This window comes from Crocodylus siamensis, chromosome 4 (assembly GCF_052110815.1).
Source record: "Crocodylus siamensis isolate JL-2025a chromosome 4, ASM5211081v1, whole genome shotgun sequence".
Taxonomy (NCBI): domain Eukaryota; kingdom Metazoa; phylum Chordata; order Crocodylia; family Crocodylidae; genus Crocodylus; species Crocodylus siamensis.
Genome location: NC_143398.1, coordinates 140,172,982 through 140,189,279, shown reverse-complemented (window position 1 = coordinate 140,189,279; position 16,298 = coordinate 140,172,982). Strand labels below are relative to the sequence as shown.

At 43.2% G+C, this 16,298-nt stretch overlaps 1 protein-coding gene across 7 annotated transcripts in view; it reads right to left on the bottom strand.

Annotated features, from left to right (window-relative positions):
• Positions 1-603: 603 nt before the first annotated feature.
• Positions 604-16,298, bottom strand: part of LOC149866588 (uncharacterized) — a 37,360-nt gene continuing 21,665 nt past the window's right edge. For 3 of the 7 annotated variants that reach the window (XM_090041137.1, XM_090041130.1, XM_090041132.1), the window contains 13 exons: positions 15,597-15,641; positions 14,630-14,677; positions 13,192-13,248; positions 12,738-12,779; positions 11,251-11,295; positions 10,356-10,403; positions 8,094-8,138; positions 7,526-7,567; positions 6,941-6,985; positions 3,314-3,358; positions 2,538-2,585; positions 1,912-1,961; positions 604-1,273 (listed from right to left, as the gene is read on the bottom strand). In XM_090041137.1, the coding sequence (XP_089897263.1) occupies positions 1,936-1,961; positions 2,538-2,585; positions 3,314-3,358; positions 6,941-6,985; positions 7,526-7,567; positions 8,094-8,138; positions 10,356-10,403; positions 11,251-11,295; positions 12,738-12,779; positions 13,192-13,248; positions 14,630-14,677; positions 15,597-15,641 (536 nt within the window). In that variant the 3' untranslated portion in view covers positions 604-1,273; positions 1,912-1,935. The remainder of the gene's footprint in view (positions 1,274-1,911; positions 1,962-2,537; positions 2,586-3,313; positions 3,359-6,940; positions 6,986-7,525; positions 7,568-8,093; positions 8,139-10,355; positions 10,404-11,250; positions 11,296-12,737; positions 12,780-13,191; positions 13,249-14,629; positions 14,678-15,596; positions 15,642-16,298) is intronic. The other 4 variants (XM_090041131.1, XM_090041134.1, XM_090041135.1 and 1 more) reach the window with 4 other exon arrangements.

The following is a 16,298-nucleotide window of genomic DNA, read 5'->3' as shown; positions in this document are numbered from 1 at the left end:
TACAATTCAGCCCCTAGATAAGTCAACCTAAATGCAACCTGTACAGAAGTTCCAAGAAGGCTAGATCAGTCAAAAAGTTGGCTGACTCAATCCAATTTAAACAGCAACTCGAAGGTACAGTAAGTTAGATTGGGCACAGTTAGACAGATCATCTTCATGCATTTGAAGTACAGCCTCAGGGCTGGGCATTTTTAACCCAAATCTAACCTCAAGAACTCCTAAGGGTAACATCTGTATAAGGCCCTAGTAGAAGCTCAGCTTACACCAGCACAGCTTTGTTTAGTAGCAGGATAGGTGACCTTGTTCCCACAAGTGACACAAGCCTCACAGGAAAAGCACATTGCTAGTGTATTTGCATCTGCACAAGATACTTCTGCTTTCACTGCTGTGCCTGGACTACACACCTGTTTCACTCTGCTGCCTGAGGCAGCGAGGCCAACAGGACTCTGTAGCATAAAGGCAGCCTTAGATACAAGGCTGGCTACAGAACACCAGCCACTTCCCTAACGGATTAAGATGCATGAGGATGACAAAGCAACCTCCCCATAAGATTGTTGCCATAATTCTTTCGATGAGATTGCATCTCCCTATGACAGGCAAAGAGCCCTGGGGAAGTAGCTGTGAATGAAGGTCACAGAGTACTGGGGTCACAAAGGGACTCGTGTTCAAGTCCCTGAAGAACAACTGCTTTCTTTTACCCTGAAGCCATCTCTTCTCTTTACAGCACATCCTTGGTTATCTGAACAGATTTCTTTTTTTAAAATACCTTGTAGCTGTTTATATCGTATACACAGCTTTCTTTTTATGCTCCACTTCATTTAGTTTCTCTCCTGGGAGGTGTGATATGGTTTTGTGATACATGCCAATGCATAATGTGTATACTCTCTCAAGATGCTGCAGTTTCACTTATCCAGATGAATTCAGCTTCCAGAAAGGGTTTGTATAACTGGGGAAGTACTGTATTCCTTGGGCATACCACTTGGAAACAACGAAAGTTGCAAGAGCAAGGATGGGACAACTCAGGATCCAATTTTTTTCTACAGAGATAATCATTTATAAGGATATAAAAAGACAAATGGCAAGTCAAAGGTTTTGTTCAGGATGTTGTCAGTTTTGGAACCTTCAAGGAAACTTAAGAATTTAACACCAATAACCTTCAAAACTACTTGTAGAAGCTATGGAGATCTAAGGTTTAGATATTTCTGGACAAGCTGAGGTCAGCATACAGCGAGCCTTGGGACTTAAGGCTGGATTCACTTGTGCATCTTAATTTCTAAAAGGGAAAGAGAAAATGTTAGAGAGTCTGAAAGGACTACTAAATTATGTAGCTGCTATGAGATAAAATTCCAGTTCTATACTGGGGAGGGCTGGAACTATACTGAGATTCCCAAGAGATGAATACCGAGTGCATCTGTGGAGGCATCCTAAATCAACCTTCCTCATGATCCTATTTATGTATTATTAGTATCTGCACAGTTTTAGAAGCCTGTGTCAAATTGGCATTTTTACAACAAATCTGGAGGTATCCATAGATGGATTAAAAAGAACATTAGGTCACTTGTTTTGAGAAACTTCAATTCTGAAGTTACCAGATCATGAAATCTAGTAGTCTTAAAAAACAAAAACAAAAAACAAAAAAACCCAAACAAACAAACAAAAAACCCTCCACCAAACAAACAAAACAAAAAAAACCCCACAACATGTGAGGCATTGCCTTTGCAGACTGTGGCTTTAATGCTTTATGAGAAGAAGCTACTTCTCCAGGCCTGGAAGTGACTCCTTGCTTAGTGCAGAATCCTAGAATTTAGAAAAAAAAAAATCAGGGAGCCCAGGGTGTCCTTTGTTCATATCCAACACATAACCAAAGGGTAGAAGAGGTGAGGGTGGAACTGAAGTAAAAACAGAACTTACTTACAGGGCTGATCTGTGCTCCCCTTACTTTGTGGTGTTGGTGGTTCCTTCTGTAACAAGAAAAAATAATTGGTCACTCCCTCGCTATTCTTCTCACCAGGAAAAAAAAAGTTCAGAGGCCTGAATCAGCTGAACAAGATATTAGGGACACAGGTAGGAAGGAGGGCCCTGACAAGACAAAGATTCAAGGAGAGAGGTTTGGAAGCAGGGCTGACCCAAGAGAGTGGCCAGGGAGGTCTTATAATACCCCATGTGCTTGTGAGCACCAGCCTGGCCAACGGAAAATTTAACCCATCTGAGGGTGCTGCTCATTTCCTTTTAAGCAAAAAAACAAGCCCCTAGTTACCAAACACATTGAGTCTCCCAACAGGCTGGGTATTTTCTCATCATCACTGGTGCATCAGCACCCCGAAGTTCAGGTAAGAACCTTCCCCAAACCGTTCCATAAAGGATTTCTCCCCCCTCCCCCCCAGGACTCATTTGGGCACAGAGCACTGAATCTCAAAAGACCACCCTGCTATACTGAGTTTAAAGGAACAATTAGGGACTGCATCCTTGATGTGGAAGCGGGGGGGGGGGGGGGGGACAAAAAACCACAGGAGGAAGACGACAGAAGCCAAACTCACGTGTATTCCCAGTTGTAGACTCTGTATTCAAACTGCTGCTGGGTTGTGCTATGAAAGAGGACAATCAAAAGAAATATGCTCAGATCAGTAACTCACAATAAAACTGCTCTACAATTTGTTGGGTGGCTTCACTTAGACCATAGTTGTGACTCCTTGTCAAGTGAGAGAGGGACCCAGAGGGGGGAAAAACAAAAACCCCACACAAAAACAACTCTGCCACAAGGACAATGCAAGGGAGGTGCTGAACAGAAGAGGTATCAACACTGTGAAAAAACCAGGGCTGAGACACTGCAAGATCAACAGGTCAGGACAGTGGAGCATGTTTTAGGTTTGCAAGATGCTGTGTGGACCTAAAAGCCAGCTCTCTGGTAATCCTCCTAATCTTCTGAATAAGAGCCACACACCTCTTCTGTGGTTGCTTCAGTTCATATTATTATAGCAATTACTAGCGATTATATTATTCTAGCATCAAGGAATCCCAGTCATAGAAGAGGCACTACAGAACAAACAAGAAAAAGATGGTCCTTGCCATATTTTCCTCTGTCCCCATTTATAAGCTTTGCATCCATCTTTAATGGAATTAGGAGGGTAAAAAAGTCACAGTTGGTGCTCCATCAGGGAGGTCTCTTAAAAAGCCAATTTTGGTGGCTCTTGGTCTTCACAATAAAAAAAGACGTGGAAGGTACCAGTGCATTACCCCACATAGGGAATAATATGGACAGAGACTACAGTTGTTTATCAAATAAATTAAAGTTATGCCAAAAGAGTTTTCTTACCTGTTCCACTCACTGTGAATACTTCAGTGGGGAGGGAAGTAGAGTCTGTGAGAAGAGTTGGGGGTGGGGGGAAGAGGTGATAATCTGAGGGAAACTTTATCTTTGCAATAAAATCCTTTATAAAAAAGCCAAAAGAATAGCAGGACATGACTAAGAAGCATTGGTAAAAATTGTGCAGAATGCCACTTGAACTCATTTCCCGTTAAAACAGTCAGCTTATTGCAGACATCCATCATGGCAGATAAAAACTGAACAGGTATTCTTTTCCCTTTCTCTTCAAGAGCTCCTTCTGCAGTTCACATGTCAGGGGAATGTTAATATTTCCACCCCCACAACCCCATGTATTTTAGGCAAGAAATTAACATCCAGTCTAAATGATTAATTATCTACTCAATGTCCAGAGTATTAGTAACATAAAGAGTCAGGATGTGTGGCTGAGATGTATTCAGGCTGACTAAAAACATTGTTTTGTTGATCCATTTCAACTTCATTGCTTGATTGATATCCATTCTGAAGAGAGCTTTCGCCTTCATAGGGAGCTTGAATGGGTGCAGTAAACATCTGCATGTACCCCATCTACAGTCACATAGCTTAAAGCCATGCAACCATAGATAGGAAGTGGCTTGTAGCTTCCAGCACCAGCAAATGCGTACACCAGGAACCTGGTAGAGTAACCTGGGGCAGGGAGCATAAAACTAGCCCCATCAGGTTTGGGAGCAGGGAGGGTGGAGTAGGAAGAAGGCAACCACAGGGCTGAGGCAAGTGGCTAGGCTTTCCCAGCCCCAGGGCTATGCTCTGAACATGTGCAGATGTTCAGTAGATCAGCTTAACCTTGCCCAGATTCAACAGTTCCCTTCCTCAGGTGAAACTAATTTAGACAGGGTCCAACAATATTTCCCCACCCCCCCTCAAATTTAGCCTCCATGAATGCATAGATCAGCACTTAAGTAGATGTAAGTGCTGACTGATCAATTAAATCAATAGTTGGGCCAATCTAAAAAACACAACATCTTCACATACCCAGACACTGAAAAGAAAGAAAATACACTTCTCCCAAGAAGGCCTAGGAAAACCTACAGCAAAACTAGAAAAAAAAAAAAAAAGTCAGATGAATTTCTTGATACACATTTCCAATTTTATCAGTCTCACATTTTATTTATTTACCAGGAAAAATCCTACTTTTGCAGACCCTCATTCTCTCTTAGATAAGACAGCTAAAAGTCAATACCTTTGAAAGCAGACTTACAACAGTCTTTTAATTTGAAAAGCAGCTGCTGAGGGCAACTTTATGAGCAAGATTAATAGCAACCACTGCACAGATAAGTGAAAACAATCGACATAAAAAAAGGGACTCTTATTGGTTGTGCCAACTGGTTTGCCTTTATTTGCAAAGGAGCTGCATTCCACTGCAGAAAACCCCACCAACATTAACCAAATCAAGAGGTCTCTAGAGTCTTCCCGATTAAACCTTAACCCCTAACAAACAGGGCCAGGTGTTCAGGTTCAATATCAAACTTGGACCACAAAGTAGGAAAGGAGAAGAACAGTATGCCAGTGCCCTCTCCCTTAATTTTTCCTCTACCTCGCAGTGCATCTGCATGTTTGCATAACAGCTGAAAAACAAAATAATTAAGAACAAACGCTGTCTGAAAAAACAGCCATCTCATTTCAGGCATGAATAGTGCAGCCTGCACTCCACATGGTTGTCAGCTGTGGCAGCCTGCACTCTCTAGAAGGTAGCAGCACCATTCAAATGACTCTTTGCACCACCTGGTTTTCACAAAAAGCTTTCAATTTTTGCACAGTGCAAGGACAAAAAACAGAAGTATTAGTGCTAGAAGTCACCGGGCAATCTAGTCTTGAGTAGTTTTCTTTAAAAAAATCTGGCCAAAAGTTTAAATGGAAGCCCTGGTCTCATCCATCTGCACATCAGAGTGCAGCTCTCACAAAAGGCCTCTTATATACCCAGGGGAATACACTGCCAGCTCAACTTCCCTTGTGCAAAATGAAGTCTATTTTCTACCCAAGGATGACTTGTACTATCTTTGATTTCTCCTTAGCTTGATGAAGGGTGTGCACATGCCTAAAGGCTTGCAAGGAATTTTTTGCTACATTTTAGTTGGTCTAATAAAAGACCTCTGAACCAAGAGTTTTGCATTTCTCTCAGAGCAACACAGCTACAGAATAGATTCCTGGTCTCATCCATGAGCTCATGTTGAACTTAGTTATTTTCAGTATGGCTTTTCATCATCATTATAGATGAGAAAAGACTTCATGGATAAATAATGCTTCTGGGCAGGATTGTGAAGCACTGGCAGAGCTGTATGGAGAGTCCAAGGCTAAGGTAGTAGAGAGGCTGATATTAGCACTGTCATATGCATGAATATTCTGGTAACTACTATCCATTTGCCAAAATGTTTCTAGGACCTGGAATTTAGCGGATTTGCCTAAAAGAATGCACTCTTTGTTCCAAATTCTTCTCTCTAAAATGAAACAATCACGTAACGGAGGTGATGAGTTTCAGTTGAGTGTTCCCATGGGTTCCCTTAAACTAAAAAAGCCTTATAGGCTTCAAAGACCAAATGGATAGGAATGGCAAGTAAAAGCAGAAGTCATTCAGTGCTCTCCTCCAGCCATGAAAGAGATGGTTCTTCCTTACCCCTCTAGGTGAACCCATGTCATTTACCTATGAAGAGGAAGAATTGGTTAGCCATTCTTATTCCTCCTCCCCACCCAAGGTATGCTTTAAAAGAGCAGCTTTCCATCTGCATGTAACAGGACATATTACAGCAATATATGATTCCAGGAGGGCCAGCAAATAGAAATTTAAGGAAGGGAACAGTTGCTATAGGATTAGAGTAGGGGTGGGCAAAATGTGACCTGCCAGGTCATTCTATCCAGCCCATGAGGCCCCTAAAAAAAAAAAATTTAGAAAAATTAATATTTATCTGCCCCGGTTGCCTGTCATGTGGCCCTCTGGCTTGCCAAAACTCAATAAGTGGCCCTCTGCCTAAAAATAACTGCCCACCCCTGGATTAGAGGGTGCCAGAATTGCTATGTGGTAAGTTACAAGGATGGAGCTGCTATGGATCAAACTGGAATGGCAGGAAGGCTGTGCGGTGTGACCAAGGAACATAGGCAGAGCTGTGTAGAGACAAGAGTTTGAACAGTTGTAAATGACAAAAATCAATAAATAAAAATTTGAGAGAGAAAACCACACTATATTTCAGTCATCTCCAGTCTACTTTAGGTAGCATAGTTAAAATGTTGTGAACATTTTCCTTCCAAAGTGGATGGAGACTAACTTTTGCTCCCACTATAGGGTACAGTAATCTGATTCCCATTAGCCTGCAGAGGTACTTGCTGGATGATGCTATGACGGGGGGTGTGGGGGGCAGGAGGGAAATACTGGAGTTTGAAAATAAAAGGAAGCTTGAGAAGTTTTCCCAAAATGCACTTGCGTATGTGGTTTAGGAGTTCGACAAACAGTGGGGGCAGGTAAAGACACACAGAGAAAAGTAGGAATCAGTTCTTTGATCAAGTGATTACTTAATCAGTTGTTTAATCTGGCCCAAATTGCCTTTAAAAAAGACTAAGATAACATGAGAGGCAAGAACATCAACTCACCTGTTGTCTGCACAGTTGAGTTTTCAGAGTTAGAAGTGATGATATCTAGGGAATCCAGCCACAATATCAATTAGGGACTTTCCAAAGAAGCCGCACACACCTCCCACCCCCACACCTTCTGGGTAATCCCCAAGGGTTCCTTTTACATCAGACATCACTCATTCTAGCAGTTTTGTACTGAGAATTTAGCTAAAACTTTCTGATGAGATAGAATTAAGTTCCATGCTCTCCCAGGCCAGCATTGTGTTCTTCCAGCATTAAAATTTACTTTCCTAACAAAAGGATATTAATTATTAGTTCAATAAATGTAACCTCTGTGTCCATGGAGCAGAGTGAAGCTTTCTTCATATTGACCTCCCCCTTCTCATTGCTTGGAGGTCAATTGCATATCAGTGCAGCAAGATTTTAAATCTTACTCCTTTTCCTGAAGGGTGGGTGGGGGGGTTCACTAGTTACTGTTTGAATATTATAACTGTGGTGTTTTAGGGATACCAATGTACTTCTGTTAGACTAGTTGATTCTTGGAGCTCTTTAGAAAAAAAAAAGTGAAACGCTCCTGAAATTCAAATGGAGGCTCACACTCACCTATTTTTACTGTAGATGCCTCAGTATTAGGCCCGGTGGAAACTGATAAAATAAAGCAAGATAAATTTTCTTTTATATAAAAAAAAGACATCAGAGAATCTATTCAATTCTTCTTTATTAAATCCTGTTAAATCAAATTGTTTTATACTCCCATAGAATCTGGAGTGGTTGAAATGGAATAAAACACAGGGAAAAATGTCTTGAGGAATAACTCAAGCACTGCATGCGTAGCTGACCATGAGATAGGTCTCCAGAAGAAGTGGTGGCCACTTACTTGAATCACTAGATAAAGCCATGAATAAATATCCTTTGTGGATCACTCCTATAATAATAACTAGAGTAGAGAGAGACCAGAGGTAACACAATCTTTCAGACCAAATTTCTATTGTTTTGCTCTTAAGAATTTGCAGATGGTCCAGGAATAAAAGTGGACCAAGCTGATTTAAAAGAGAAGATTAATCTATTATATAGTTTATGCTATGTGAGGAGGTGAAGGAGTCTGAAGAAACCAAACCAGCAGGAGACATGACACCAGAGGAAACCCTGTGGTCTTTCTACAGGGACTCACCAGTAGGTCCTGCTGTGGTATGTTCCTGCTGGAAAGTGATGGATTCTAGGAACAATAACCAAGACAGAGCATTACACATTTCATGTAGAGGGAAAGGAGTTCAAGTCAATCTTGTCTAGTGTCATCCCTACAGTAGGGTGGCCCATTCTGCCCAAAAGGACGCACTATCTGAAATGTCCACCATTCACAGATTCTGCCCTGTGCCAGTAAGCACACACACCCAGATGCAGGAAATGCTAAGCCCTGCAGGACACCCCTACAGTTACAACCTGACATCCTGCGAGGACCCTGCAACTGCACTGGAAGTTACCTGCTTCTCCCTGAAGAAGTCTTATAGTACTTAATACTGCAGCCAAGGCTGGTTTCATGAGTTTGTTATACTTCTATAAGACTACAGGACTGAGGTCTCTAGGAAATGAGACTTCCCTGTCATTCAAGTGGAGACCCACCTTTCTTCTTTACTACTGAATCCTCAGTGTTAGATCTGGTGGAGTCTAGTGAAAGAGCAAGAGATTCAAAACAAGAGAAAAAGAAATATTAAGACACATAAGGGAACCCAGCTAGTTCCTCATAAATACCCTATTAAACTGTTCTATACTCCCCATGGAGACTTACCTCCTGTCTTTACTAGATTCCACCAGATCAAATACTGAGGAATGTACAGCAAAGCAAAAGCTGTTTGGAAAATATTTAAAATAATTTTGAAATATGCATGTGAACGCACTCCATTCCTCTTTATTAAAAACCCTGTTCAAACTCCCATGTAATTTGGACCAGGAATGAGGGAGGATGTGGTCTCAGGGAATACTTCCAAGTAGTGAATGTGCAGTTAACTATAAGACTGGTCTCCAGAGGTGGTGACTGCTTCATTATTTGAAATCACATGGACTGGACTAAGCCATGGATGACCATATGTGGAGACAGAGCAGAGTGGAGGCAGACCAGAGGCAAGTCAATGTTTTCCCAATCAAATTTCTATTGTTGTTGTGCTCCTAGATGCTTGCAAATGGCCCAGAAACAGAATCATCTGGAGTCAATTTGAAGGATTAAAAAAAGGCAGACTCATCTATGTTGTTGTGTCTACTACATGAGAGGTGGTGGAGTCTAAAGAACTCAAGCAGAGGGCTTCCTCATCAGTCATCTCTCCGAAATGATGGTGGATGGAACAATTGTGTGTCACCATAGGAGGTGTGATTTTGTTGATTTTTTCAATGCAGGCTTCACTTCTAAGAAATCTCTTTTATGAGCTCAGCCAGAGCTAATGTTCTGGAGCTCTGAGAACTGCAAGGCTAACATTTTAAAATGGCTGCTAGTGGTAGATACTCAGTCATTGGTAGCCCAGCATGAAGTACCCAAAACAAGTGGCCTCTTCTGAAAGGGCTGTATACCATTACTCTGGAGTCTCTGACACTGCCAGATGCTTCTACAGGGAAAGTCAAAGGTGAGGCCAAGTCTCAGTGTCACACTGGGACAGTATAGTGAAGAACACCAGTTCCTGTAGCCCCTGGCCAGCATTCCCTCTAAGGTGTGTGCAGCTGCACCTGACTGTGGCATGAGCACGCCTATGCAGCCACACAGCTTAGAGCAGGGGTGGACAACATATGGCCCAAGAGCCAAATATGGCCTGCAAGGCCGCTAAAAATTTAGAAAATTAGTATTTATTTGTTCCTAGCTGTGTGTCAAAGATAACAAGAACCAGGGACAGTAGGACCCAGAGGAAGCTGGTGGCAGGACCCAGCAGCAAGGCCTGCCCAGCCCTGCCCCCCACGAACCAGAAGCCCCTGCCTAGCAGAGGTTTCTGGCCTGGGACCATAGGGCTGTTCCTGCTTCCTGGCACCAGGCAGGGGAATGCAGCCCCCAACAGCTTGCCAAAACTCAGTAAGCAGCCCTCTGTCTGAAATAATTGCCCACCCCTGGCTTAGAGGGAATGCTGCACCTGGCACACAAGGAAGTGATGTGGCCAGGACCATATCTAGATGCTGAATAATCTAGGCTGCCAGTTAACCCATTTGTAAATCCATCAGCCTTCATCTCAAGCCTAGGGCAGGGTTCTAAAACATGCCACTGGAGAGCTTCATACAATTAGTTACCCACCCTCAGTGCTCCACATTAATAAAAAAAAAAAAAAAAAAAAAAAAATGCAGTCCTACTCTGAGAAGTGACCTTGAAGAGAAAACTCCAGCTTTATAATCCGACTGGCAATTAATATGCAGTGGGGTCTTATTCTGCAGCAGCAGTCAGGGTACTAGAAGGGGGACTCACCAGTAGGACCTGCTGTGGTGATGACATCCTGCTGGACAGCGATAGCACCTAGGGACAATAATCATGAGTATTACACATCCCCTATAGACTTAAGGGAGACCAAATCTTTCTTAGCCCATGTCATTCCCTCAGCTGTTTGTCTGGTTGCGAGGAGCCCATTCTTTCTGCATAACGCACCATCCTTGTGGAGAGAAGACTTCTCAGATTTTAAACCATCTCTCCCCACCACCTGCCAAGAGGTCTGTTCCCTCCTTCCTGCCAGTGGCTATCCACCCCCAAGTGCAGGAAATGCTAAACCCTGCAGAATATCCCTGCAGTTGCAAGTTGACATCCTGTGAAGACCATACAACTGCTTCAAAAAACTACACAAAAACACATATGGGGGGGGGGGCAGGGAAATCTAGTGGCCTGTTATAAACTAGTCGGGGGAGGGGGGAGGGGGAAAAAAAAAAAAACCAGCAGACATTGGGGGAGTCACTGTTCCCCTGTGCACTGCCAGGAGTGACCAGGAATAACGGTCACAAGCTGGCAGAGGGCAGGTTTAGGCTAGATATCAGGAGGCGCTACTTCAGTCAGGGCAGCTAGGGTCTGGAACCAACTTCCAAGAGAGGTGGTCCTGGCTCCTACCCTGGGAGGTTTTAAGAGGATGTTGGATGAACATCTTGCTGGGGTTGTATGACCCCAGTATTGTTTCCTGCCATGGCGGCGGGGGCGGGGGGGCAAACTAGATGATCTACTCAGGTCCCTTCCGACCCTGGAAGGTATGAAACTATATATACACTGGCTTCTCCCTGAACAAGCCTCAGCCGATTCAATATAGTAATTGTGGTGCTTTAGGAATATTAGTATGCCTAAAATAAAACCCTCCTGAAATTCAAATGGAAACCTCACTCACCTCCTATCTTTACTGTAGACTCTTCAGTGGTCAAACTGGTGTAATCTAGGAAAACAAAGCAAGAGATTAAAAACCACACACACGAAAGAACTCACTCACTTCCTCTTAGTTCCGTTTTGTTTTTTTAATACACCCTTTGAGCTGGACTAGGGGGGTGTAGGATAAAAGAAAGAGGTAAGGTGACCTTGTTGAATATCTCAAGACAGACTCCACCTGTCCCGTTGAGCGCCTCAAAAGAGCCAATACACACACAGAGACAGCTCAAGACAGATAGCAACTTCAGATCTGGAGAAGCAGAATAGGCAGTGGGGATGCAAGGAGTAGCAGCCAAGCAGAGCCCAGTCTGCACATGCACTTAATCGCCTCGCACCCTGCTTCTCACCTCAAGACACTCTTCAAAAACAGTGTTGTGGCTACCAAAGTTGAGAATCACTCCTATAACTGTTCTGCCACCATTCACAAAATGTAGTTTTGCTTTGAAGTGTGACTATAGGAATTGCTTCTTATCTTCATAACATCTTCTCCTTGCCTGTATTCAGAGTTTTATCTGCTGACCTCTTCCATTCATATATGTGAAGGCGAGTCTTTTTATACCAACTAGCCTGATACGGTAGGCAGTCTAATGGTTAGCCTGGAACCAAGTACCTCTAACAAATGTGACCCTAGGCAAGTTGCATTTAGTCTTCCAGTGCCTCATGTCCCAACTGCAAAACGGTAGGCGCTACAGTGATTGCAGCCACTTCGAGTGACCTTGCTTAGAGAACATTAGACTGCACAAGGCTCAGAGGAAGGGAGACGCACTCCACATCTTGGTGTCTATTACCAAGATAAATGCAATTTCAAGTGCTACTTGTGCCAACTCACTGAAAAGGATGAGAATACCATAGATGTCACTAAGGGCCAGAAGTGGCCTGCAGAAGCTCTGCTGTTACACAGGCTGTGAAGGATACCAGCTTGAACTTCAGACCGGAGGTTGAATCTGTGGGGTGGCAAGTTCTAGAGGAGAGGATGTTCTCACCTACCACCTGCTCTACAGTAACTAGGAGAGGATAAGCACATAGACCTCTTGCCTCCTCATCCTCAACCATGGGCTCTTTTTACAGAATCACCCCCCCCAGGGCAATTAGGACTGCATTTCAATTCTGATCATTAAGCAGGGTCTCAAAAAAAAAAAAAAAAAGGTCTGTGATGGCTCTGGGCACCAGGATCAGAGAGGAAGCAGCGGTGGAAAAAGGGCACTGCCAGAGAGATGAAGAAATTAGGGTTGTACTGAAATATGCAGGAAGCCTCCAAAAACAGTGGATGGGGCACCTTGCCAGTCATGCTGGCTGCCTCACTGAAAAGGTGAAGCTTGTACTTCCCAGAGTACTGTCCTTTTAAGATAGAACCAGGCCTCTTTTCCTCCCCAAGTCCTCTCATCCAACAGGAAAAAAAAAAAATACAGGTCACACAGTAGCAGTTTTTCAAGCATTAGAAGCAGGACTCACTAGTAGGACGTGCTGTGGTGTCCTGCTGAACAGTGACTGCATCTAGGAGCAATAACCAAGGTAGAGCATTACCCAGCTTGAATTGTCATTTCCATCACACACTTGTCCAATATCATCCCCATACCAGCTTTCTTGGCTTTGTGTGACCCATTCACTACAAAGAGCCCACCATGCAAAATGACCTCTCTCCACAAAGATTCTGAGCCTCAGAGATCTGTTCCCAGATATCTACACCCAGTTGCAGGAGATGCTAGGTCCTGCAGAATATCACTGCAATTACAGGCCGACATCCTTCAAGGCCCAAGACTGTGCTGGAAATCACCAAGTGAACAGGTTTGGTGAAGCTCAGTATAATTGAGTTGGGTTTCGGACATCAGCATGCTTCTTTAGGACTAAAGGACTCGGGTCTCTAGAAAATGAAACTCTCCCGTAAAATTCAAAAATGGAGACTCACCCATCTTTGCCATAGATTCTTCAGTGGTATACCTGGTGGAATCTAAATGGACAAAAACTAGAGATTTAAAGAAAGAAAAGAGATTGAAACAAAAGGGAACCTGCCCAGTTCCTCATTATTAAAACTGTTTTATACTCCCATGGATTCTGACGAGGAGTGGAGTGGGGTGGAATAGACACAGGGGATATGTTGTCCCAGGAAATCTTCCCAAGCTGTGAGCATCTACTTGACTAGTCTCCAGTAGAAGTCACAGCTGCATTCTTAGGTCAATCATTTGCATTAAATAGAGAAGCCATGTATAAAAAACTTCCCAAGTAGACCAACCCTGCAATGACTAGAGTAGGGGCAAACTATACTTAAAGGTCAACCTTTTCCAGATTAAAACATTTCTATTTGTTTTGTTCCGGACTTCTTGTGAACGGTCCAGGAACAAAGCTGATAACAATTGGAGAGATTTTTAAAAAGACAAAAAGCTGAAGATTTGCCAATGGGATTTGCACTATGGAAAAGGGGCTCAAATCTGGGGACCTCAAGTTGTAGGCATGTGAAGATGAGAAAACTGATTGGGCTCTTGAAACAGCTCCTAAGGGTATTCATTAGTTAATGTTGACAGGGCTTTGAGGGAAATATTGTAAAGTCTCAGTGGCATGCTGGACAGCACAATGTAGGCACACCAGTTCCTACAGCCCAAGGCACATAAGGGAACAATGTGGCTATCACATTCTCAATTTGCCTTGCCCCGCCCCCCAATTCTGAATAAGCTGGAATTCATTTCACCAGTGGACTAATGGTATCAGGCTTCAGCTCAAAAATCTAGAGCAGGGACCAAACACATTGGAAGTCCTTCTCTCTGCAGCAGATTACCTGCCTACAGATGCATGCAATGTTCAACTGTTTTCCCATCATTTAAGAAGTACAGCTCTTCTTTGAAAGGTAATGATGCAGAACTAGCTCCCTTCTAGGAACATTTTTTCTGTGGGTGTGTACAGAGTTTTTATTAATAAAATAATGTGGACTGGACAAAGCCATGAATGCCAGATATGGAGCGGAGGCAGACCAGAGGCAAGCTTGTATTATCAAATTTATATGGTCATTACACTCCCAGGTATTCACAAGTGGCCCAGGAACAGAAGTGGACAAATCACCTGGAGCTGATGTGAAGGATCAAAGAAATAGAAAGATTCGTCTGTTTATGTTGTGTCCACTATGTGGGAGGTTGGTTACCTGCCCACAGGAGCTTGCAATGCCCCACCTTTTCTGACGTAATTCAAAGTGCAGTCTCCTGCTTTGAGATGTGACTTAACAGAATGAGCTAAGGCAGCCATCTCTGCACTTTGGCTGTATTCAGTTTTGTACTCTGACAGTTAATATGCAGTTAATATTAACTGCATTAATATTATTCTGCAGCAGCAGTCAAGGTACTAGAAGGGGGACTCACCAGTAGGACCTGCTATGGTGATGACATCCTGCTGGACGGTGATAGCATCTAGGGACAATAATCATGAGTGTTACACAACCCCTATAGGCTTAAGGGAGACCAAATCATTCCTAACCCACATCATCCCCTCAGCTGTTTGTCTGGTTGTGAGGAGCCCATTCTTTCTGAATAACACATCATCTGAGAAGTCCTCTCTCCACAAGGATTTTAAACCATCCCTTGCCACCACCTGCCAAGAGGTCTGTTCCCTCCTTCCTGCCAGTGGCTATTCATACCCAAGTGCAGGAAATGCTAAACCCTGCAGAATGTCCCTGCAAGATGACATCCTGAAAGGACCATGCAAAAAAACCCACAAGCCACAGATACATACACACAAGCTCCTCCCTGAACAGGGCTTGTCACATTCAGTACTATAACTGGGGTGCTTTAGGGATGATTGGGGTGCACCAATAAAGGGTTTTTTTGGCAGATACTGATGGCCAATTATCAGCAGATACCGATCCAATAGCCGATATACAGCCCAGCAGCTTGTGTCCAGCTGGTATGTCTGCAGCTCCATCCCATGCCCCCTACCCCCCACTCCCTTCTTCACTATGGGGGACCTTGATCTGCCCTCCCTAACACCCCATCCCTCCCCTATGCCTCTTTCCTGTTCTCCCTCCCCCTGCCACATGGACTTAACAGCTGGATGCCATTCTCCACACTGCCTAGTAGCATTTCTGGCCACATGCATGCTGTATTCATTAAAAATTGGTGACATTATTGGCTACACCAACCCAAAAAGTTGATTATGTCAGCTTTCCTTAAAAAAAAAAAAAATACATACATACACACACACACCAATCAGTGCCAATCCAATATAAGTGGTGCACCTCTAATACCAATATGCCTATATAGGACTGGAGGACTCCTGAAGCCCTCTAGAAGACAAAACCCTCCTGAAATTCAAAATGGTAACCTCACTCACCTCCCATCTTTGTAGTAGACTCTTCAGTGGTTGAACTGGTAACATCTAGCAAGATAGACCAAGAGACATCATCAGCATAATAATAATAATAATAAAAAAAAAAAAAGATGTGCAAGGGAACCTACTCACTTCCTCCTAAATAAATTCTGTTAATTAAACTTTTATGCTCCCTTTGAATCCAACTAGAAGTGAGTAGGATAAACAACAAACATAGGGAAAGTGTTGTCTCAAGGAAAATTTCCAAGGAGTAAGCATCTAGTTGACCCCGAAACAGGTCTTCAGAAGAAGTAGTGGCATTGTTACTTCAAATCACTTGAACTAGATAAAATACCCCGTATGGCCCAATCCTGCAAGGACCAGAGTGTGGACTAAAGGTAAAGTCAAATCTTTTTCAGATCAAGTCTTCTATTGCTTTACTTTCTAGTAATATTCCAAATTGCTGAGGAACGAAGTTGACAACCATCCAAGTTTAAAAAGTTAAGTTACAGGTACAAATACTTGGAGAAAGCAAGGCTCATAGACATGGGAACAGAGGAAAACCTTGAACATGCTTGAGACATAGATGTCACCTTAGGAGTGTGATCATCTTGAATATCTCAATAGAGGCTCCACCTGTCTGGATGAGCTCCTCAGAAGAAGATTATACACACTTTAGAGACAGCTCAAGGCCGATAACACTCAACTTCAGGGTCTGCTCATCTC